The sequence below is a fragment of the Halichoerus grypus genome, chromosome 11, assembly GCF_964656455.1.
Source record: "Halichoerus grypus chromosome 11, mHalGry1.hap1.1, whole genome shotgun sequence".
Taxonomy (NCBI): Eukaryota; Metazoa; Chordata; class Mammalia; order Carnivora; family Phocidae; genus Halichoerus; species Halichoerus grypus.
The window spans coordinates 3347698-3371978 of record NC_135722.1 but is presented as its reverse complement, the minus strand read 5'-3'; the positions used below and the strand labels follow the sequence as shown (position 1 = coordinate 3371978).

Below are 24281 nucleotides of genomic sequence, written 5' to 3'. Positions count from 1 at the left end.
GGTCGGGGGCTCAGTGCTAGGAGCTGGGCGGCGGCCGGGGGAGCCCCTCCGCTGCGCAGACCGGTGTGGCCATTTAGTGAAACTCCTGGGTTCAAGCTCCAGCTCTGTCACTGACTGTCTTGTGACCCGGGTGTGCTCTTCACCCTCTGGGTGCCCTGGTTTGCTCTCTGGTTACGTGAGGAGGACCAGGGGATCCTGCTCCTCGGGCCGGCCACAGACTACGCCTTTGTAAACACCGTCCGCAGAGACCGGGAGCCCACAGCGGAGTGGGGCCCAGCACAGCCTGAGTCTGCTGGCTTTTGGCTCTGCAGTTTTCTTGGGAGCAGGACTTTCTCAGTGAAAGAAGGGGCGTGCTCCTGAACCCAGGCGGGACAGCTGCTCCTGTTGCTTGTGGTCACTTGACCTCGCGGACTGCTTCTTGGAGGGGCATTGTTTGGAGGTTTAGGGGGGATGAAAGCAGGTGCACGTGCAGAGTGCCGGGTCGGCATGGACAGGGCCAGCACGTGCCGCGCACTGTGTCCCCCCCTCCTGCTTTCCCTCCTCGTGCTTGGTGCTGGCGCGTGCTGAGCTAAGTCCCAGCTCTCGTGGAGACTCCCCTTCTAGTCGGGGCTGCAGCAGCCTGTAGGCACAAGTCTGGTGGCCCCAGTGCTGGGTGGGGTGCACTTCCCCCGGGAGCGCAGGGGAAGGGCAGGCCTGGCTGGGGCTTGCCATGTGGCCCGGGCTGCGGCACAGGGCAGGCTTGCACTTGGAACTGTGTCTCTGCTGACCTCATTGTCAGGACAGCCCCAAGTGTCGCTCCCCCATCCTGCTCTTTTTTGTTACTTGTTTACAAATCATTGCTTTAACCTGGATTTGAAATCTATCCCTGTTACTGAAATCTGTCCCTGTTAAATTTTATGTTGATAATTTCTAACCAGTTAACATAACCTTTTGTTGTCTGATGATTGTGATGGGAAATCAGGAAAGGATGAAGGACTGTCCAGCCATTGGTTACGGTTGTGTCCTACCTGAGCTCAGCTCCGCTCGGCGCTAATGCGCACGGGTGTCCCCAAGCCCCTGCGCAGCTGCCGAGGTCCTGTCACAGAGCACCGCTGGCTGCCCCGGTCTCACTGTTCATACAAGGGTTTGCCGCGCATGTCTCATGAGACCCAGCCCTGCCTTAGCCGGCCACAAAGCCCAGATCTGTGAGTGAGACCTGCCCGGTGGGGTTAAAGCACGGGCCACACTGTGGCCCCGCCTTCCTGCCCGAGGCCGCACAGATGCAGCACAGAAAGTAACACGGGGACTCTGAAGGGGGTCATCTTGTCGTGATGCAGCCTAGGGTCACTTCATCCCTGCCCTGTGGAACACATCCATCCTCAGGTTATAACGTCACTGAGAGACGTGGGCCAGACACCTGTGTGGGGTGGAAGGGGGGTGCCTGTTCACTTTGAACTTGACCTTAGGGACTCCACGGCTTGCATCATTACTAGAATTGATGGATTATGGTACAGGCTACTTCCTTTTCCCCCCAAAACAAGAAGCTGTGGACAGTTTTGCACGAGAGGGTTCTGCACTCACCGGTGCTTGTTTTGAATGGCGTCAGGGGATAAACGCGTTCCTTCTCAGCACTCCGTCAGGGAGAGCTCCTGAGGGCCCAGTTTATAGTGACGGGGTTGGGGGCATGGCCCTGGTCTCTGCCATCCCCTCCAGTGGCTGTCCTTGCGGTGGGCAGTGCAGGGTTCCAGGGAGGGTGAGCCGCGGGCTGCCAGGAGGCTCGGGAAGAGGGGCGCCCTACACTCACATGCAGGTGGGCGGGGGGTGTCCACGGCTGCTGCTTGTAAACAGGACCCCCCGTAGCACAGCCTCAGGCTAATGTGAGGCTCTTTGTACACCCCGAGGTTTTCAAATAAGGTTACGGCTACAGTTTAGAGCCTTCGCGATTGTTCTGTGGTGGAGTGTCGCTAACTGGTCTCCCTGTGTCCCCCACAGCTGCCGGCTTCCCGCGAAGAGGTACGAGATGACAAGGCAACGATAAAATGTGAAACGTCCCCCCCTTCCTCCCCAAGATCCCTCCGCTTAGACAGGCTGCACAAAGGAGCACTGCACACGGTCAGCCACGAGGACATCAGGGACGTCAGAAAGTAAGGCGCGCGCGGGCACTGCGCACCCCACGGGAAACACTCTCCAGTGCTAGTTTGCAGTTTTAAGAAATCCTTGATCTTTTCTTGGGGGAGAAAAAAAGGTCAGAACAATGATTTTAAAGAAATACCAGTGAATCGAGTGGAGTTTACGTGAACGATGTTCTTGGGATGCCCGCGGGAGCTCGGGGAGCCGTGTGGGGATCGGGCAGAAGACGCGTGGCTGTTTGAGCAAAAGTCAGTTTGGAAAGAAAGGGGTTAAATGGTGTCAGCACTTTTAGGACAACTTCACATTTTCAGAGTCTGCACACTGACTATGGAGAACTTTCTATTCCTGAGGGAGCCTGTGCCAGCGCGTGGGCTCCTGACGGTTCCTTCTGTCGGCGGCGCTCTGTGCCCTTCCGAGCCGTCCAGGAGCCCCGCACTGTCCTCACACCCAGGCCACTCCGGTAGCCGCTCTGTTGCTCATGCACCCCATTCCAGACCAGCACCGTTTGCGTTTCTGTTCCACGCCAGGCGGTGCTCAGTGAGGGCTGTGTGCGCCTCTGTGCCGTGGCCCTGCTCCCACCTTCGCCGGCTGCCGGAAAGGGCCTGCTCGGGGAGGAGCTCAGGGCTCCCAAGGGGCGGCAGGGCCAGCGTCTGTAGGAGCGCCTTCCCAAGCTCTCAGCCCCTTTGGCTTGGCGCCGCAGCCTCCCTGGGAAGGAGACAGTGTCAGCCTTCCGGGGACAGCCCTCCCCAGAGGTGTTGATGGGAGCTTGTGCTTCTCACGCACTCTGTGAAGGCGAGACCTCAGGTTTGGCCGTGAAGCGTGAAGGAGTATTAAAAACGCCGAGCGTCCTAGGTCACGTGTGTGGGATGGTGTGCTGTGCTGAGCACTTGTTCAAGATCCTTTCCTGTCCTCAAGCTCCACAGGCTCACAGGACGGCCCCGTGAGCAACCCCAGCAGCAGCAACAGTAGCCAGGACTCGCTGCACAAAGCCCCCAAGAAGAAGGGCATCAAGTCCTCGATTGGCCGGTTGTTCGGCAAGAAAGAGAAAGGCCGTCCCGGCCACGCTGGCAAGGAGCCCACGGGACCAGGTTGGTGGCACAGGCGTGCCTGCTGGGGCGAGCGCGGGCAGTTCTGTGAGCCGGCCGCCCGGGCAGAGGCGTGCTCGGAATTGCTCGCGCTCCGCCTGGGGACGCGCCGCCCTGACGGGGGGAGCCCGCGCAGGGCCGCGTCTGTTCCTCTCGGTGCTTCAGTCCCTCTCCTTCCCCACAGCTGCTGCTTCAGAGACAGAAAACTCCTCTCAGGATGCCCTGGGGCTCAGCAAATTGGGAGGACAGGCCGAAAAAAATCGTAAACTTCAAAAAAAGTAAGCATTTTTTATTTGTCATCTCACTGAGTGGCTGTCACTTACACCTGATTTTTAACCAACGGTTATTTATTAAATGTACCGTCCAGCTGAGTATAGTGTGTCCAAAAAGATGCACCTGAGGCCTTTATTAAACGGTACTTCCTGGAGGTGGTAGAGCACTTACGAAGTTTTGAAAAGACTCAAATGTGGGTTCCCGGCCCACCTTGGGAATTGTCTTAGCGCATGTCGAGGTCTGCACTCGGGGCTCGGCCTCGCAACACTTGACTCTCAATCCTGGCTTTGGCCCCGGCCTGTCTTGGGGCTCTGGGCGCTTCCGCTTTCTCCTCTGTACGTGGGAGCAAGGGGGGCACTTACCTCCCCTGCTTTCGGGAGCACGAGATATACGTCTGTGTCTTCGTAAATACGCACGTGGTACTTTCCACACAAGATGCACTAAGTGTACGTCTGACTGTCCGTAGGACTACAGCCACTGTGAAGACTCGGCCACCAGCATGCAGAATTTGCTGTTCGTACCAGTCATCTGTCAGGAAATCCTCACTGTGTTGTCCTTCTTTCCTTCCCCAGGAGAGTCTGAGTTTTTATCTTAAATAGATTCTCAGTTTTGTAGTCTATTTTTACATGTCAATTCTAAATTGTCTTGACTCTGGAAACGAGTGATAACAGTGGGGACAGTTTCCTGCCGAGGATCTCTGGTGGTGTGATGCCTCGGGATAGGGGCGCGAAGACACAGTGCTGACACGTTTCTCTGGGACTTTCTGATCCAGAACACGTTGTGTGTTGGCTCACCATGTCCTAAACCAGAGTTAAGTGGATGAACTGGACAAGCTGGGACCATATCTCAGTGATCTGACAACTGAAAAATAAAACTGATGCTCTTCAACAGAGGAAGGCGGTGTGTAGTCTAGCGGGGAGGAGCAGGACGTGAGCCCAGGGAGGAGGATGGGGCCAATGGCAAGAGGCAGGACGTGGTGGGCTCTGAGATAAACCCGACAACGGGAAAGGCGTCGGCTGCCCTCGGCTGCCCTGAGAGCCAACACTGGTCTGGAGCCTGGGCCGCACGTCCCACCTGAGCCCACGGGACCCTCTCTGCTAGAGGCTGGCTCCCCTTTAGCCCCCAGAGCTGCCAGCTGGTTTCTCCTTGATGAAATGTGCCTCATTTTAGTTTTCTTTTCAGAAGTCATAAAAATGATCTTGACTGACATACCATGGATTCTGTTTCAGGTGAAATGCTATTATTTCTGTTGTTGCTCACAGTACTGTAGGAATACTCAGTGTTTTGGTTCTCTGGGAATGGAAATTTGTAGAAACCGCTTAACAGTGGTCTGATCTGAATGTTGCTATCTTTGAACTGTATAAAAATGTTTTAAAATATCTTGGGGAGTTGCCATTTGGCTGTGTGAAATTTAATATTGAAGCTAGGCCTTTTGCTCCTGGAACCGTGCTAGGAAAATTCTGTCCCTTAGATTTTGCTGATGTGTTTTATTTCACATCTTATACTTTCTGTAATGAAAACAGTAAGGTTTGGGGCAGTGCCCTCTGGCTCTCCCACCCCACTGCTCCCAGAAATGTGTATTTCACATAGGAGCATAAATCGGCCAAACGTTTCCTCTGTTTCCTGCATTTATTTTGTCACTGTCAGGAGGTTTGCTAAAGTACTTGGCCATATGAGGACAGCCTTTATGGAGTTACTTGCCCCAGCATGTGATTAAATTTCACACTGCGTGTGCATGTGCACATGTGTGTGTGTGTGTGTAGGTTTTTCTGGAGCTGAGATGTTCAAATTGATGGATTTGGTTCTGTGTTGCCATAGCTATAACTGAGTACCGAAGGGTGGGTCATACTCCGTGCCTTGTTGTCCTGCACGGCAAGTTGTAGAATGTACAGCTGACCTGGAGCAACACGGGTTTGAATTGCACAGGTGCACTTAGGTGCAGTACATATAAACACGGTATAGCACTGTAGGTATGTTTTCTTTATGATTTTTTTAATAACCTTTTCTTTAGCTTAATTTGTTAAAGAATGCAGCCTATAATACATATAACATATAAAATGTGTGTTAATTGTTTGTTATTGATAACAGTTCCAGTCAGCAGTAGGCTATGAGTAGTTAAGTTTTTCGGGAGTCAGAAGTTATTCTCGGGTTTTCGAGAGCGGTGCTCTGTGTGGCTGGCAGAACCGTGGTAGGGGGTGGGTAGGGCCCCGTACGCCTGCATCCGAGGTGCCGGTCTCAGAAAGATGAGGCACGGGGCGCCTGGGTGGCTCAGGTCATGATCCCAGGGCCCTGGGATCGAGCCCCACGTTGGGCTCCCTGCTCCGCGGGAAGCCTGCTTCTCCCTCTCCCACACCCCTTGCTTGTGTTCCCTCTCTCGCTGGGTCTCTCTCTGTCAAATAAATAAAATCTTTAAAACAAACAAACAAACAAAGATGAGGCACGTTGCCTGTTGTCATACCGTATTTGATGAGCAAAGGCTTACATGCTTCTTGTTAGGAAAGGCGACTTTACTGTCGTATTTATGTCCTAACTCTAAAAACACGTGTCATCTGTCCTAGGTTACGTGACTTCTCACATACGTACGCCTGCTCCCCACAGGATTGAGCAGATTTCTAAATGTCTTTCTCCTGCAACTCTCATTGTAAGGCTGGGCGTTCCGCATCAGTTTACTGTTAGAACAGGCGTTTGGGAAATCAGGTGTGTGGGTCTAGAGGGAAATCAGGTCGCAACTAAGTCACCCTGCAGCGCCCGTGGGGTGGCTGAGCCAGGCCTCTGCCCGTGCTCGAGTGCCTCCCCTGTCAGTGAACACCAACGGGACCCAGGTGGGAACACTGGCATCCCTGTGGCAGGTGCAGGGCTCCTCCATCTTCCCCCGCAGAGGGGGCAGCCCCTCCGGCTGGGCTTCCGGGTCATACACCAAGGAGGACACAGCCACAGCGGGGAATGCGGCGTCCGAAAGCGGAGGAAGGAAGTAAATGACAGCAGAAGCCAGACGAGTCTTCTCGCCCCTCCAGGAGACTGGCTCGTAACCCAGGTTCTTCAGCACAGAGTTAGGTGCAGAGAAGCGCTAGACATTTCAGAGTCCCACCACCTCACGTGTTGTGTTTGAGGCTCTGGAACTCGTGGCAGAAGAGTTTTGTTTTCTGGGAAATTGACCTGGACAAGAATCCCTCATTTCCTTTCAGTAAACTGTTACCTATCATGCTTATTTTTGTAGTCGTAGTAAAGAAGGAGAAAACCGGATGGTTCTGTCACTCATTAGAGTGACCCTCTGGGTAAACGGGCAAGTTCGTAAGTTTACACAGCCGCTTAATTTATACCAACCAGCCACAAATGAAGGAAGTTGGCTGTGTGCAGTAGGCTGTTCCCAGTGGCCAGCGAAAGAAACACAGTCCCTAGATCCGGCGGGGAAGGGGTGTGTACCTGTAACAGGTGACAGACAGGACGGCAGTGGAGCTGGCCCTTGCGTCCTGGGCGTGCCCTCCCCATCGGCGCGGTGTCCAGGGGCTCCACGTCATCTGCTCTCATGTGGGAGGGGAGCAGTCACCCCTGCAAGAAGGAAGGGATGCCAGTGTTCCCACCTGGGTCCAGTTGTTCAGTCTTCTGCGCCGTGCACTGATAGGGGAGGCAGGCGAGCACGGGCAGAGGCCTGACTCAGCCACCCCACGGGGGCCCCACCTTCCTGCGGGCTCCTGCATCCCTTTGCTGCATGGTCCTGGCTCCACTGCCTCATCTCAGTCTCAGCAGGACCACGGGCCTGAGCTCAAAGCACATCCATGCTAGAAAAGGCTTTCCATGCGCAAATGGCCACTGCCAGGAGGAAGGTGCCGGTAAAGTCAGAATCGTGTGCACCAACCTCCAGGTCATGGGATTCATAGTCCTTGTTTACAACAAATAACTATTTCTGATCTTTTTTTTTTTTATGTAGGCTCCACGTCCAATGTGGGTCTTGAACTCACAACCCTGAGATCAAGGGTTGTACGCTCTACCGACTGAGCCAGCCAGGTGCTCCTGAATAACTATTTCATATTAAAAGACAAAGTGTGGCAGAGTGCCCTGGGTTCGGTCACTGTTCAGTGGACTTGGAGAGTGCAGGGCCTCTGAGAGGCCTCCTGGCCTGGGGCAGAGCCCCTCCTCAGCTGGGCCACGCTGTTTAGGACTTAGCACCTGACCACGCTTCCGCAGCGCAGGCCTTTCCCCAGCCCATCGGCCAAGGAAATACTTGTATTGATCGTAGGGCTCATTTGGCTTAAGTAAGTGTTCACGTAAAATACAGACATTTGAGAATTTGTCCTTAGAACACGGAAGTCAGCATTTAATTGAGCACGTTGATGACTTACTCCACCCAGAGAGGCCCCTCCTCTGACCTCTTCTATGCAGTGTTCGGGCCACGGAGCAGGATGTCCACAGCCCGGGGGCCTCTGTTTCTTCTTGGTTTATGAATAGCTTTGCTTATTTTAATGAGAAAAGGTTGCCTTTTTTTTTTTCCCCCCCCTCAAGCTATTAAGATTTTTTGCCTTCTGGGGCACCTGGCTGGCTCAGTGGTGGAGCATGTGACTTGATCTCAGGGTGGTGCGTTCCAGCCCAGTGTTGGGCATAGAGCTTCCTTTAAAGAAAGAACAAAAAGAGTTGTTGCATTCTCTGATGGAATCATTCCTGCATAATTACAATATCTGTTACTCCAAGGAAACCCAAGGTTGATTAAAGGAACACTTACTTGAAATTTTATGTGAAACATTTTGAGCTTTAATTTTACATAGATTTCACAGCCTCAGGAAAAGTCTAATAATATTTAAATATATTAAAGAGCCTATGTATATTTTTAGAAATAAAAGACTCACTGGACTGCAGAAATTATTAAAGAGAAATAACACTAAAAGTGACCTAGGGATTGAAAAATGCCTCAGGATGCCCAGGCACGTAGGTTAAACCGCCCCCAGTCCAACCCCACCTTCTCTGGGAGGCTTTTCATTTTTAGGAAGAATTAGTGTCTTTCAGAAAGCCTTGTAAGTACGTAACACAAAAAAGTAAGATAAGATTCATAAAGATTGTTGTGTTGCCCCTTACATAACTACGTTGTCAGTAGACAGTCCTTTTTAAAGATGCTAGTAAGGTAAAGTCATGGTTTGGGGGTCTTAGAGCCAGGCCTACAGAATATTTCCGATGCTTCCTGCTTGCCACTCCTGACGACATCTGAGTCTCACGGTCTGCCCTGTGTGCGCTGATATGCATGGTTGGGATTTAAATTTTCTGGTTATGAAGCCTGGGGGTGAAACCACAGGATGACCTAGCATCTTAACTTATAAGTACCTGATGAACCTAAATAGCACTGTAGACTGGAAGCAGCCAGCACCCAGCCCATGACTTACTGGCCATATCAGACCATTCCTGGTGCGAAACTCTGTGATGTTGTTGTCCATGCGGAACCCTTGAGGCCCTCACAGAGGCTTCTTTGCTCTCCCGGCTGCAGCTTCCTCTCCTACCCAGTTTTCCTCGTTATTCAGATAGTCCCTTGACTCTCCTTCCTTGGACATGAAGACTGCTGGGATTGTTAATGTTGGCAATAAGTCTCTGCCAGGAGATGACTCAAGGATACTTTTAGAAATGTGTAAAGAGAATAGCTCTGTTCAGCTTGTTTTATATATGCATGCGCTGGTGGGTCTTTCATGCTGAATCTCTTGTTATTTGTAGGCATGAATTGCTTGAGGAAGCCCGGAGACAAGGTTTGCCTTTTGCACAGTGGGATGGACCGACCGTTGTTGTTTGGCTAGAGGTATATCTTTCTTTTCCTCCTGGGTGGAGTATGTTCCATATGTGAGTGTGTTCATCCATCCGTGCGCTGTGCATAACCTTCTGGCCTTAACGCTTCTTGTCTCCAGCTGTGGGTTGGGATGCCCGCCTGGTACGTGGCCGCTTGCCGAGCCAATGTGAAAAGTGGGGCCATCATGTCGGCCCTGTCGGACACGGAGATCCAGCGTGAGATCGGCATCAGCAACCCTCTGCACAGGCTGAAGCTGAGGCTGGCGATTCAGGAAATCATGTCCCTGACAAGTCCGTCAGCCCCTCCTACTTCAAGAACGGTATGTGTCTGCAGAAAGAGTGTACCTGCTGTTTCTGTTGCCTCTGCAGTTCTTAAAAACATGCCAGTGTTCCAACGTAAAGGCTTAGCATTCAGAAACATGACAACTTTTAATTGGTGACGGCTGGGTGGCTCACAGATCCTTTCCTGAATGTTCTTACACGGTCGGGTGGCTCACAGATCCTTTCCTGAATGTTCTTACACGGTCGGGTGGTTCACAGATCCTTTCCTGAATGTTCTTACACGGTCGGGTGGTTCACAGATCCTTTCCTGAATGTTCTTACACGGCTGGGTGGCTCACAGATCCTTTCCTGAATGTTCTTACACGGTCGGGTGGCTCACAGATCCTTTCCTGAATGTTCTTACACGGTCGGGTGGCTCACAGATCCTTTCCTGAATGTTCTTACACGGTCGGGTGGTTCACAGATCCTTTCCTGAATGTTCTTACACGGCTGGGTGGCTCACAGATCCTTTCCCGAATGTTCTTACACGGCTGGGTGGCTCACAGATCCTTTCCTGAATGTTCTTACACGGTCGGGTGGCTCACAGATCCTTTCCTGAATGTTCTTACACGGTCGGGTGGCTCACAGACCCTTTCCTGAATGTTCTTACACGGTCGGGTGGCTCACAGATCCTTTCCTGAATGTTCTTACACGGTCGGGTGGCTCACAGACCCTTTCCTGAATGTTCTTACACGGTCGGGTGGCTCACAGATCCTTTCCTGAATGTTCTTACACGGTCGGGTGGTTCACAGATCCTTTCCCGAATGTTCTTACACGGCTGGGTGGCTCACAGATCCTTTCCCGAATGTTCTTACACGGTCGGGTGGCTCACAGATCCTTTCCTGAATGTTCTCACAACCGCTTGGCTGCGGTGGCTTTGTGATATCGAAATACAAGTTTTTAAAAGTGTAGAAAAGTAACTATCTCTAATTTAATATGAATTGGCCAAAAGTGAAGGGGAGAAAGCTTCGATTCCCCACTTGCACTGTGACCAGTGTTTTACCGAGGGACGTGTTGGGCCCGTTCCGGGAGCCAGAGGCCCTGGGGGCTCTGAGCGCGCAGCAGCCCGTGAATGTGCAGGCGCACGCCGAGCCTTGTCTGTGCTCGCGAGGTTCTGCTCCACGTGGGAGGACCGCGACCGTCCTTACGGAGGGTCCCCCTCATGGAGTGGGCGGCAGCACCCTAATGCACACCTGGATGGTTCCTGGGAGACAAGACAGGCCAACCCCTGCTCTGTAGAGTGCGGGTTCTTTACGTTGGCTTAGCCCCCGCTCTGCTCTTGATCTGCTCTGAGGGAAAACCCGATGAAGAGACCGAAGAGCCTCACAGACGTACTGCTCTGAGCGGCAGGTTAGGGCCCAATTCGGGGCTTGCGGCCCCTCTACACAGAAAGGGGCTGCCAGCTGGCTTGTTTTACTTCGTTTCTTAGGGGAGGAGTCGGAATGAACCGTCAGTCTGTGCTCTTACCTGCGGCCCAGGGAGCTCTGTGCTGGGAATGTTCTCACAGCATCTGACCAGGTCCCCATTGCCCGGTTGTTTCCAGTTAAAGTGACCTTTCTAAAAATGAAGGTGTAGGGTGGTTTTCCCAAAGTCTTTATGAACTGTCCAGTGAAGGCTGCTGTTCTGGATGGAGTCAGCGCACAGGCACGGCGAGCCTCCCCAAGCAGGGAACCGCACCGTGAGACGGGGTGCGCCCGCTCCCAGAGGGGCCCGGCGGCTGGCACGGCACCTTGATGGGCCTCAGGTCCGCGGTGGCGCTTCAGTGGGGCCAGGATTTTGGCTCCTTGAAGTCACTGGCCATTCTGGTTGGACGCACTCAGCCCTGTGCCCTGCCTCTTGGGTTTCCCCAGACAAGGTTGTCCCGTCCGCATGGCCCAGTCACCTCAGAGCACCTGCTGGGGACTGTTGTCCCACAGTCCAAAGCTAGACCTGGGGACTGTGCTCTTTGTTGTGCTCTGTTCGGGTAAGACTGTAAATGTATCGAATAAGACTTAGTTGAGAATCATTCACAATTTTCAGAAGTACAAAATGTGTTGTTTTTATATTTTACGCACCTCAGGTGGTAAGCATGGCAAATGAAGCGCTAGGAATTATGGGCTGTTCTTGGGTTAGTGACAGCACAGTATTAGTATGGTGTGGTTATTCTTTATGAAGGGGGTGAGCTTGTTTTAATGTTCTGTCATTTTCCATACGGGCATCTAAAATGAAATGGTGAGAAGAATGGCCTTTGCCTCCACCTGCTCCTTTTATGTGCCTGAGGCTTACGTATCTGCCACCTTTCCTCTTTGTCACTGCTTCCCTTGCCCTGGATGTGGTTGGTCACTGGGGTCACCCTAGACCACAGGAAATGTCTGGTTAACGCATGAAGAGATGGAAACGCTCACAGCCACGTCACAAACGGTCAGTCGCAGCCCCGAGCCCACCTCCCCCAGTGCTCCCCACCTACGAACGGCACGATTCTCGGCTTTCCCTTGGGAAGCAAAAATGTCATTTCACATTAAATTGTTCCGATAAGTATTTCCATTAGGTATTAGTTAAATGTGTGAAATGGAATTCTATTTTAGATTTTTTTTTCAGGACCTTAAAATTGGTAGACTCGCTCTATTTAGAATAGATTTAATTTCTATCTCCTTTAAGGAGAGACGTCAGTTTGGCGGTCAGTCTTCATGTTCTGGCCCTAGTTTTCTCCTTATATGGACGTGCTTGCCATGGGAAATTGGCTCTTTGCATGAGAAATTGGAATTGTTGGTTTTGCATGAGTTTTGCATGATGCTTTTTTTTTTTTTTTGACTTTTTCACTCAAGTCACTCTGCACCTTCCCTACAATGTTAATTTGCTTGCATCACTAAGCTCACCAATACTAATAGTTATGTTCTTTTGCATTCCTAACCTCGTAACACCAGGAGGATGAGGAGGGAAGCTGGGCTCAGGTTGGAGACTCTCTATAATATACTCTTCACTCTAGGTACCGCAGCAAAAGAGCTGGAGTATGAAAGCTTGTAATTGACTTTTCTTGACATTTTTAACATCTTAATTTGTGCAGAATATCATTGATGACTTAAAGCATTAGTCAGAGCGAAGCATAGGATTAAAGAGTACGTCTCATGGACAATTTTGAACCTTTCTCATGTGGCACCGTGGTGGTGAACTCTGTGTGACAGAGATTACTTCGTTTAGCCCCACGGCTGTCGTACGGTGTGCCATGGCTCTGGCAGCTCCTGGGGTACATACCCAGCACGAGAGTTGGCACAGGGACTGTCCCCGCCTGTCTGTGTATCAGGGGTTACTCAGTGGTGCCCTGCTGCTGTGTTGGTCGAGAGGCTTTCTCACTTGTGGGATTCTCAGAAATCAAGCCTCTCCTTGCAAAATGTACATTCGAATTTTCAGCTTCCTGGCTCTTCAGCTCACAAAAAGCTCTGTCACGACTGTTTCGCAGCCTTAATTTGAGACAGCTTGATGAAAAGCAGTGGTTCCCTACGTGTGCTTCTAGCCCCATTGCTGCCTGACTTGCTGTTCTGTTTTAGCGCCAGATCGGAGGCTGCAAGGGCGCGGCCAGGAGGTTCTTCCCGAGGCTCTTACTAATGGCATCATGTTCAAGGATCTCAGAAGGATCATGGTACAGCTGAAGAAAATCAAACTAAAATCTGAATTTTTCTCATTTCCAGTTGATGGTTGAAACCACTGTTTTTCTCTATTTGTACTCCTAAAATCAAACCGATGTTACCACTTTTTTAAAAAGCAAAAGAGGACAGTGCCTATAATATTCCGTGAGCTCCCTCTCCAGCCCTTTGATTTAGGCACTTTGTGCCACTACTCCAGATAAATATCCTCATTAATCATTTAGCCCGCTCAGATATCCCTTTACAGGGCCAATAATGACCATCAGTGAATTAAAAAGGGTGCATTTCATGATTGCTTAAACATCAGTGTTTTACATTAAGAAGGAGAACTTTGGCAGCACCCCAGTATGAGATTCCCTATATCGGGGCGTGACTTGTAAGGTAAACCAGCTGAACGTTTGCTCTTTGCAGTGGAAACATAAACAAGGATGAGCCATGCCAATGACACCAGAATTAGCCAGCATCGGCCTTCAGCGTAAGCAAGGACGGTTTCTGCTCCATCCCTCTTCTAGATGGGAGGAGAACGAAGGGCAGAAGTCGGACAGTGCGCCTTCCACGTGCTATTACATAGTCACCGGCTCTAACACCAAGGGCGAGTTTGAGATGCCCTTGGGCATTCAGGGCAAGAAAACAACAAGGTGTGGTCAAGTCATCGATGCATTCACTTAGCAAGTAACATCAGTGTGCTGTCTGTGCAAACCGAGCTGCCTGCTGTTGACACCTGCCATCATCCCTCCCATCTTACAGAATTGTATTTGTGATCATGTCAGTGCTGGAAACAATAGAGCCTGTGCAGTGGCAGTTTCTTGCAGCCCAGGTGTTCTCTGACCAAGAGGGATCCCTGTCCTGTGCTTTTTCAGAAGGCTGTGACGGCAGCCCAGGAGGTGTGGGTCTCCTGGCTTTGAGCCTGGCTCCCCCGGGAGCTCACGTTATGGACCACTTAAGAAGTGGGACTAGAGTATATAATGAGTAAACAACATTAAGGAGGGCTCTGCTCCCATGGAATTGTCTGTTTAGAAATTTCTTTGCATTTTGTGTCCAATTAGGAATACATAAACAGAGGCAAGAAAGCAGTGATGGATATTCACACTCTTTATCCATTCATCTGTTGAAGGGCATCTCGGCTCTTTCCACAGTTTGGCTATTATGGACATTCAAATATTGACCCCACCTATGTTCCTGGGATAAACCCCACTTGTCCTAATATCTTATTCTTTTAATTTATTACTAATTTGATTTGCTAATACTTTGTTAAGGAAAATTTGCTTCTGTGTCTATGAGGGATATTTATTGGTCTATAGTTTTCTTGAAATGTGTCTAGTTTTGGTGTCAGGACAATGCTGCTCTTGTAGAATGAGTTAGATATTTCTTCTTCACTTTTTTGTAATAGTTTGTGTAGAATTGGTCATTTTTTCATAAATGTTTGGTAGAGTTCACCAGTGAAGGCATTTAGAGTAGAGATTGAGTGTATGTGCATCATGTGTGCTTGTGCTTGTGTGGTTTACAGCTACAAATTCAAGTTCAGGTATGGGTTACCTGTTTCTTACTGAGTGGCTCTCATAGATTATGTCTTTCATGAAATTTGCCCGTTTTATCCAGGTTGCTTACAGCTGTCCACAGTTTTCCCATATTACCCTTTCAGTGCCTGTAGGGTCTGTACTGATGCCCACTCTTTAATTCTTGATGTTGGTGATTTAACTTTCTTCTTTCTGGGTAGGGGCCCATCAATTTCAGTGATGTTTATGAAGGTCCAGGTTTTACTTTCATCATTTTATTTTGTCATTTTTTTTGTTTCTGTTTCACTGATTTCTGCTTTTATTTCCTTCCTTCTGCTTGCTGTGGATTTCATTTGTTCTTCTTTTTCAAGTTTTTAAAGGTAGAACTTACTTTATTGATTTATAACCTTTTTTCATTTATAAGTACTTAATACTGTAAATTTCCCTCAAGACACTGCTCAAGCTGTGTCCCACAATTTATGATTGTGTGTGCACTTTCTTTCTTTTTTTTTTTTTTGAAGATTTTATTTTTAAGTAGTCTTTACACCCAATGTGTGGGGCTTGATCTCACAACCCCGAGATCGAGTCGCATGCTCCACTGACTGAGCCAGCCAGGTGTCCCTTGCATGTTCATTTTCATTTAGTTCAAAATATTTTCCCATTTCCCTGTGATTTCTTCTTTTGACACATGGGTTATTTGGAAGTATGCTAATTCCAAATATTTGGGAGTTTTCTAGATGTCTTTTATTATGGATTTCTAATTTAATTTTCTTGAGGTCAGAGGAGATACATTTGGTATGATTTTAGTCTCTTTGTATACATGGAGCTTTGTCTGTGTTGGAGAATATTCCGTGTGAGCTGCTTTTGGGTGAAGTGCTCTCTCACATCCATTGGGTTAGTTGAGGCTACTGCTTCCGGGCTTCTCCGTCCATGCGAGCCAGTTGTTTGGCTCAGCTGCTCAGTCCGTTACCAAACAATGGGGGGGTGAGAGGTCTCCTGACCGTCTCTCCTCTCAGTCTTACCGTGTTCATCTCCTTTCAATTTGTGTTTTAATTCACTTTTTTAAACCTGATTTTGAAATTAATGTGTTTTATTAAGGAAATACAGAAAACAAAATGTTAAAAATAAAATGAAAGCCAGCCAGAGATATTTTTACTGAGTAGACTTGGATTGATCCTTCAAACTTGTTCATGAGCCGTGATCGTTCTTTGTGGTTGTATCATTTTACATGAAAACTAGCTCAGAGAGACAATGTGTAACCAGTTTTATTGTGCTTTGGTAAATATGTTAAATTCATTAGCACAAGTCATAGACTGCTCATGGTATAATTCCCTTTGTAGAAAATGTTACTAACAATTTAAGAGTAAATAGGAGATCAAATTATTTTGAAATTATAAAAAACAATGTTATTAGTTTAGCCTTTGAGAATATGTAACAGATTGAAAGATCCAGTTTAAAAATTATTTAAATGACTCTTGTGACCTCTTCCATGGCTTTTCTTCTGAACTGATGTGCTTAATTATTGCAACCAGACCCTCGCCTACGGGGACATGAACCACGAGTGGATTGGCAATGAGTGGCTGCCCAGCCTGGGCCTGGCGCAGTACCGGAGCTACTTCATGGAGTGCCTGGTGGACGCGCGCATGCTGGACCACCTGACCAAGAAGGACCTGCGCGGGCAGCTGAAGATGGTCGACAGTTTCCACAGGTGCGTCCCACAGGATGGTCCTGACCAATTAGCTCAGGGAGTTTGCACTGTTGCCACGGCTAACTTTTTTTTTTTTTTTTGTAATAGAAACAGTTTCCAGTGTGGAATTATGTGCCTGCGGAGGTTAAATTATGACCGAAAAGAACTGGAGAGAAAAAGAGAAGAAAGCCAGAATGAAATAAAAGGCTAGTACATTATGTGTAATGGATGCAGCATATTTCTGCTTCCCATGGTGCTAACAGTTCAATGACTGCCTATTAAAAAATAAAAAAAACTAGAAGGAAAAAAAATTAAAAATAAGTTAAAAAGATCACAGGGGGTGCCCAGCTGGCTCTGTTGGTGGAGCTTGCGACTCTTGATCTCAGGGTCATAGGTTCAAGCCCCACATTGGGTGTAGGGATTACTTAAAAACAAAATTTTAAAAAGAAATTAAAAATAAATAAAATAAACAAAAATCAGGAAAGGCTTTAAGTGGAGAAAACTAGTCTGGCATCATTACGGAGGAGGGAGGGATGAACTGTGTGCCTCTAAAGACCCTCCTCTGTGCCCATTTCCTGTGCTGACGTCAGTCTGTAAGGTCGGGGTCTCAAGGTAAGCATTTTTCCTGTGACCTCAGACATTTCCCCTTGTGACGACACATGTCCTTTTTTGTTCAGAAATGCTGCTGCACAGCACTAGATAGCAACAGAGCTAGAGGTGAACAGGCCCCCACCGTGTGCTGCTTGGTGGAAGTCTGGAAAATACTGCCCTGTCTGTCCTTGAGGGGCCCGGAATAGAACAGCGTGGTTCTGCTCCCGTGGCTGAGGGAGCAGCGTGGGGCTAACATGGCATTTGGGCCCTGAAGACAGGGTGGGAGCCTCTTCTTGGCGTCGGGGCAGGCAGAGGTATTTCAGATAGAAAATAGGCCGGGGGTGTAAGGGGACAAGGGTGCTCAGCCAGGAGACAGCAGATGCTCTTCTCTGCTGGGGAGCCACCCACCCAGGACACCTCTCAGTGAGCAGGTGTAGTAGTTTGCTTTGAAATAAGACGTTAACGATTAAGCTCCAAGTAAAATCACCCCAAATTTTCAGTACAAAGAAATCACTAAGAATGGTAATAGCAGATGAGACCTATTGACCAACTCTAAGCATATAGGTTAATTTATGTAATCCTTACAACCACAGTCCTTTAAGTGCTGTTTTTCATCTCTTGTCTTTATTAAGACAGAAATTAAAGATAAAAATATGGTTGGGGAGATGGTCCATTAGAAGGATAGTCTAGCCATGATTGAGTTAGTGTGAATCACAAGAAAAACCATAAGCTAACATTTGTAATACATGTTCTATACACACATAATACGTTTAACATATAAATAAATACAGTAATCTCTAAATATTTTATGGCTGTATGTGTGTGTGTGTGTGTGTGTGTATCTGTCCTTTTATCTAGAAAAGGAGGTGGGAAATGAGATACGTAAATCTGTTCCATTTGTTTTGTATTTCCATCTTAAATCTTTTCAGAGTTGACAAAAGCTGTCTTTGAAAGTAACTGGTGATCATCTGGATGTACTTTTACAGGGTGGCTATTTTTAGATCTCTACTAGAGCAAATTTAATAATTTATTACTTTGCATAAATACAAGATCTTCCCCCAAGTCTCTAATACGCTGGAGAATATCTTCCAATTTCTCTATTTTTAAAGTGCGACAACAGGAAAGTCTTTGAGATTGTAAGTGAGGGGTTTGCGTTGAATCACAAGGTGCCCGGCTCCAGGGCCCATGCCTCTGATGGGAGGAGAGTATTTCGGAAGGCCTGAAGTCTGTAGGTGGCGCACATTCGTACCTGGTGGGCGTTCAGGTTCTTGGTGTGTCCTTCTGGTTTCCGAAGCCTGGGCCCCCGTCGCTTTCTATTCTCTAGAAACTCGGTGTGTGTAATAACTTCCTTGCTCCAGGGTTTACTCGAAGGGTGAGTTCCAATAGGACGGTCTCCATTGGACAAGCCAAGGGCCAGGACGACGGTGTGCGAGTGCAGCCGAGGCTGTCTGTCCACCTGGCAGCGCCCCCGGGGCCCATGTGGCTCACGTCTTGTGTCGGGAACTGGAGGCTCGGGGCCTGCGGGTGGATCTTTATCCTGTGTTACGGGGCGAACGCAGTGAAACGAGCTTCCTGCAGCCACTCTGAGCATTGTTTTCACTCGTCTGCAGATGTGCTAGTTTGGAGCAATGATCGAGTGATTCGCTGGATCCTATCGATCGGCCTTAAAGAATACGCCAACAATCTCATCGAGAGCGGCGTTCACGGCGCGCTGATGGCCTTAGATGAGACCTTCGATGCCAACGCCCTGGCGCTCCTGCTGCAGATCCCGACGCAGAACACGCAGGTGATGCCGGCCACGCCCGCACCCCGCCCTCCGGCCGGCCACACCCACACCCCGCCCTCCGACCGGCCACGCCCGCACCCGCCCTCCGGCCGGCCACGCCCGCACCCCGCCCTCCGACCGGCCACGCCCGCACCCCGCCCTCCGGCCGGCCACGCCCACACCCCGCCCTCCGGCCGGCCACGCCCGCACCCCGCCCTCCGACCGGCCACGCCCGCACCCCGCCCTCCGACCGGCCACGCCCGCACCCCGCCCTCCGACCGGCCACGCCCGCACCCCGCCCTCCGACCGGCCACGCCCGCACCCCGCCCTCCAGCCAGCACTGCGCTCGCATTTGAGTGGAGGCAGAGAGCGCGTAACCAAACCCCCAGCCAGCCAGTCCTCTCTTCCCTGCCTCAAACACGATGCGGCGGCTCAGAGCGCACAGTGCTTGTTAGCTCCTCCTCGTGTCTGCCTGTCCTTCCGTGTCCTGGTGCACGCAGGAGTCCTGGCGTAAACCACCTGCGGGAGACCTGCGTCCACACCGGCTGCTTGCAGAGCGGCAGAGGGGAGAGAGAGACGCTCTTACTAAAGTGTGCCGCACGCGGGTCTCAGGAGTTCTGTTTCTCATTTCCCTGTGTCCTTTTTGACTCATGGGCTCATTGGAGAATCAGGAATATTTTTATTCTTCTACAGAACATGTATCTCTTCTGCCAGTACCCTCAAGTCCCCACCAGCAGCGGCCCCCACGGCACACTTGTTACGTAATGTCCCAAGAGCTCACGGGTCCCACCGCCCAAAGCCCGCGAATGCATTCCCCATTAAAACCCCTGACTTAAAGTACCCTGTGATGTTCACGGCATTCATCCCTTGAGTTATTGTTTGTTTGTTTGTTTGTTTAAGTCTTGGTTTAAAAATAACTGTGATATGCTAACATCCTTAGCGTATCACTAAGGGGGGTTGTTTTGTTACGATTTCAGGCTCGTGCTGTCTTGGAAAGAGAGTTTAACAACCTTTTGGTCATGGGGACTGACAGAAGGTTTGATGAAGTAAGTTTTCAGCCTAATGATTTTTAAACTTGCATTAAATGTAAATTGTTACATTTGGGGGCACCAGCCTGGCTCAGCTTGGTAGAGTGTGTGACTCTTGATCTCAGGGTTGTGGTTTGGGCCCCACGTCGGATATAGAGATTACCTAAGAGTAAAATCTTTAAAAATAAGTAAGTAAATAAAGTAAATTAATATATTTGTAGGAGCCGTGTAGTCTGGATAACGCTTCCAAATGTGGAGATAATTTTACTTTACAAGTTAAGCTTTGCTCTTAATTTATTAACAAATGAGCTATTAAGAAAGCAATATTTTCACTAAGATGGGGAGGTTTTTTTTTTAATTTCTGCTATTTAACTTTTGATATCCTTCAAAAATGTTTTTCGCATCATAAAGCATTGGTTGCGGCTGAAGCATAGAGTCTGTTAAGTTGTGTTTTGGGACAACTGGATACCTCACCCCCATCCAGGGCCCCCTGTGCTCTGGCAGAATGTTTCAGAAGTTTATTTAAAAACACAGGACACATTCATTTTTCCTCATTTGAAACCATGACTCGTGTCCTCTCGCAACGTGACGTGTTACTGTCTCCGTCGCCGTGCGAACACTTGAGTGTGGCGGGAACAGGACACCTGACGGGCACCGCTGGCCTGTCCCAGCCTGAAGACTGTTTTGAAGACAAAAATGCAGTATCTTACATAGCAAGAAGGTGATTTCTGCAGGATAAGAAGCGACACATGGTGGCAGACAGAGCACACCCAGGTGGCCCAGGACTGTCCTGATTTGTGCCCAGCTGGGGTCCCAGCATGAGGGTGGCCCTGTCTCCTTTTACTCCGAGAAGTTCCCAGTCTGGGCAGGGAGTCTGATGGTTATCAAGAATGGGGTCAGAGGGGCACCTGGGGGGCTCAGTCGGTGAAGCGTCTGCCTTCGGCTTAGGTCATGATCCCGGGGTCCTGGGATTGAGCCCCGAGTCAGGCTCTCTGTTCAGTGGGGGAGTCTGCTTCTCCCTCTCCCTGCCGCTCCCCCTGCTTGTGCGCTCTCTCTTTTTCTCTGTCAGATAAATTAAAAAAATCAAAAAAGAATGGGGTTAGATACATGTGAACAAAAATGCAGGGACAAGGACATTTTAAAGGGTTGGTAACTTTACTGTGTATTTTGTCCTGTATTTTAAAATCAGTCTTGTTTTCTGTTCTTTAATTTACCAGGACGATGATAAAAGCTTTAGGAGGGCACCTTCTTGGAGGAAAAAGTTTAGACCAAAGGACGTTCGTGGCTTAGCTGCTGGGTCAGCAGAGACTCTCCCCGCAAACTTCCGGGTCACTTCCTCTCTGTCCTCCCCCTCTATGCAGCCAAAGAAGATGCAGCTGGACGGTACGTGATGCACCGTGCTCCCCCGGCCACCTGTCGGCAGCACGAGCAGCTTTTTGGCTGGAACGTTAATAAGGGTCACGATGACCTCTTTAATACGTAACAAGCGTGTGGGTGCTGTTGCATGCCCAGGTTTACATGCTGTAAAATTAATCCTAACATCTGTGTAGAAAAGTTTAACAATGATACAGATATTTTAAGTTATCTGGTTGAATATTAGCATATTCTTCCAACTAATAAAGCTGAGCAGCGTGTGTGTCCTCAGAGCGTTGGACCGACGTCCACACTTGCAGAGATGTGTTCGTGTGGCCCTCGGGGGCTCTGCCCTCGGAGAGCAGCACAGGGGCTTTCAGACCACGTCCTTTACCCCTAGGACTTCTCTCCACGCTGAGGAGTGACTGAGTCCGTGGTAATCGGCACAGTTCCCACCTTCGTCCTTGCTCTCTCTTGTCCGTGTCGTTACGTTGTAAGAGGACGGAGAAAAGGAAGGAGGGGAGCCCGGATGTCCTCCCAGGGCAGGGCTGGTCTTGTCGAGGGCGCCAGATCAGGGTGCAGTTATCCCTGGACGGTCCCTCTGCTTTGAGACCACCGCTAGTGAAGAGTTGGCCAAGGTCTGCGGAGGGACCTCTCTGCTCTGACCGTGTCCCACTCAGTGACAGGATGGGGGGCCACACTGCCTGGGCTGGAATCTGGCTCTGCCGTGCAGGAGGCGCATGACCTTGAGCACTGTGCCTCAGTGTCCCCATCTGTAGAGTGGTTGTCGCACGAGTGTCTTCCTCACAGATGGCTTGTGGCGGTGAGTCCTTTGCGGGAAGCTGTTGGCAAGTGTCCAGCGCGTCCCGAGTGCTGTGTGTGTTGGCCGCGGGGGCCCTGCGTCGTAGGCCTGTGACGGGCGGCCGCATGCTCACTCTCAGTGGACGTGGGTAGACGGGCCGTAGGGAAGTTGTCCGGTGTGGTTTTTACCATTTTCCTGCCTAAGCTCTGCCTGAACCTCGGTTGTGAGTTCTGCTCTCGCTGCCCACGTACAAACCAGAGAAAAGTAATTTCTATAAAGCCTTGCTGAGCTTTGAGTGAGGGCAGCTTATCGGGCAGTGTTTTTATTTAAAAAACTGCATCTCTTCGCCAGACTTCAATATTATGCTTAATGAGGGAAAAACCCAACTTTTTGGAAAAGAATAGCATTTTTCTTCAAGAAGCCTGTAGGTAATTTCTGTGGATTCTAGTTGTAACTTAGTCTTCGACTTCTTGGGCAATCGGCCTGATGTCCTAGTCTCCTCAGCTTCATTTCACAAGTCACCTTTTCCTTATTATAAATGTTAACAGCGACATTTGGATTACAGTTCAGGTAAATGAAACATAACTGGAAAAAGGCGTAGGGAGCGTAGCCCGTGGAAGGTGAGCTCTTACCCCGTCGCTAACGGAGGCGGAGGCGGAAAGCCGGCCCAGCGGGTGTTCTGGCGCCTGGGGGCAGCCACAGGCCTCCCGCTCTCTCCACGTGCTCTCTGGCCCCGGGGCACGGGACTGGCAGCCTGTGGGGAGACAGGGCTTGTAGTCGGGAGCAGCCCACAGCTGCTACAGGGTTGGAAAAACCCAGTGAGCCCCCCGGGCGGTTTTTTGATAGAACAAAAGCATCTGTGGTGCGCGCTGTTGGCGGCTGGAAGGGAGGCCGGGCCTGGGCTTCCGTGGCTCAGTCATCGTCCCGCACCCGCTGCCGGGAGGGTAAGGCCGTCCTTCTCAGACGGGGGAGGGGGGGTGGGCAACGGGACGGGCACCCGACTCCCTTTAGCGGGCTGGTAACGCTCACATTGCTGCTGGGCTGCAAAAAATTCCAGAAAAGTCTATAAGTCTGGAGGCTTTCAGGAGAAACAGTCACCGTGTTCATAGTTGTTACCGGTGCAGATGTGTGTGGCAGAATTGCCTTCCTGTCACCTGCTGCCCCACGGACCCCGGGCTGCTCGGGGGATGGGGACAAGCCCACTCGGTGACTCAGTTCCCCTCCTCGGGCGCCTCCGGTCCGCGCGGGAGCCCCCGGGAGCCCCTCCGTGGGTGCTGCTGTGAGTGTGAATGTGCGTGTGTGCGCTCGAGCGGCCGCGCGGCGCTGAGACTAACTGCATGCTGTGTTTGCACGCCTCCCGTCGTGGTCGTCGGAGCAGGTGGCGTGTCAGGACCGCAGAGGCTGGATTCGGCCACAGTCAGGACTTACTCCTGCTGACGCCCCCTGTAGGTGAGTAGCCGGGAGAGCCGGCCCCGTGAGCTCAGGAAGCTGGCCGGACGCACGCGCACAAGCCCTCGGCGCCCGTGGAGGGGACTTTGGTGTTCTGGATGCTCACGCTTAACCTGGAGAGGCTAGTGTGTCACTGATTCTTAAGGGAAGAAATGTATTTCCATTCTTTCCTTAAACACAAAGATGCTGGCTCCCACGTCTGCTACTGTCTTGTGGGGCCGGGGGAGGCAGGAGAGCGCAAGAGAGTGTCACCCGGCTCTCAGCTGACTGTCCCCAGCGGGTCAGGGCCTCTGCGTCTGCGTGCACCTGGTGGGACGCCCGGGCCACTGCTGCTGGCCGGCCTGCTTTTACAGACGTGGTCTTGAATGAATCAGGCCCCAAAGTATTAAGTTTCATGAGACCGTAACCACCATGTGACACTGATAGCCTTTCAGTTGGGAGATTGGGGTTTTTTCCAAGATACTTATTTGCGGGAGAGCGAGAGCACGTGCACAGGCACGCGTGAGCGGTGGGGGAGGGCAGAGAGCAGGACTCTCAAGCTGACTCTGCGCTGAGCTCGATCCCACGACCCTGAGATCACGACCCGAGCCAAAACCAGGAGCCAGACGCTCCACTGAGTGTGCCACCCAGGCGCCCTAAGGGGTTGGTCTAAAAAAAAAACCCAAAACAAAAACCAAGTGCATTACCACAAGAGGGGCTGAGTTTGTGGATTGAGATTCCGGGTGCAGGCCTGCGAGCCTGGCCCTCTTCTCCCTGCTCCGAGGGCCCTGGGGGAGCTCTGCTTGCTCTCAGTGTTTTCCTGTCTCAGCCAGAATATGTGATTGCTGGGGGCTCCCTGCGGGCTCGGTCAGTGGAACAGGTGGCTCTGATCTCGGGCTCCTGAGTTCTAGCCCCACGTTGGCTATAGAGATTACTTAAAAATAAAATCTTAAAAAAAAAAAA

The 24281-nt window shown here is 50.5% G+C and overlaps 1 protein-coding gene across 9 annotated transcripts in view; it reads left to right on the top strand.

The window, feature by feature from the left end:
- PPFIA1 (PPFI scaffold protein A1) overlaps positions 1-24281 on the top strand; it is a 90629-nt gene that overhangs the window by 64751 nt on the left and 1597 nt on the right. For 3 of the 9 annotated variants that reach the window (XM_078057648.1, XM_078057646.1, XM_078057644.1), the window contains 13 exons: positions 1972-2123; positions 3025-3197; positions 3379-3472; positions 9159-9240; positions 9347-9547; positions 11886-11948; positions 12452-12478; positions 16197-16372; positions 16460-16557; positions 18553-18728; positions 19685-19753; positions 20953-21118; positions 23269-23339. In XM_078057648.1, the coding sequence (XP_077913774.1) occupies positions 1972-2123; positions 3025-3197; positions 3379-3472; positions 9159-9240; positions 9347-9547; positions 11886-11948; positions 12452-12478; positions 16197-16372; positions 16460-16557; positions 18553-18728; positions 19685-19753; positions 20953-21118; positions 23269-23327 (1536 nt within the window). In that variant the 3' untranslated portion in view covers positions 23328-23339. The remainder of the gene's footprint in view (positions 1-1971; positions 2124-3024; positions 3198-3378; positions 3473-9158; positions 9241-9346; positions 9548-11885; positions 11949-12451; positions 12479-16196; positions 16373-16459; positions 16558-18552; positions 18729-19684; positions 19754-20952; positions 21119-23268; positions 23340-24281) is intronic. The other 6 variants (XM_078057652.1, XM_078057645.1, XM_078057649.1 and 3 more) reach the window with 4 other exon arrangements.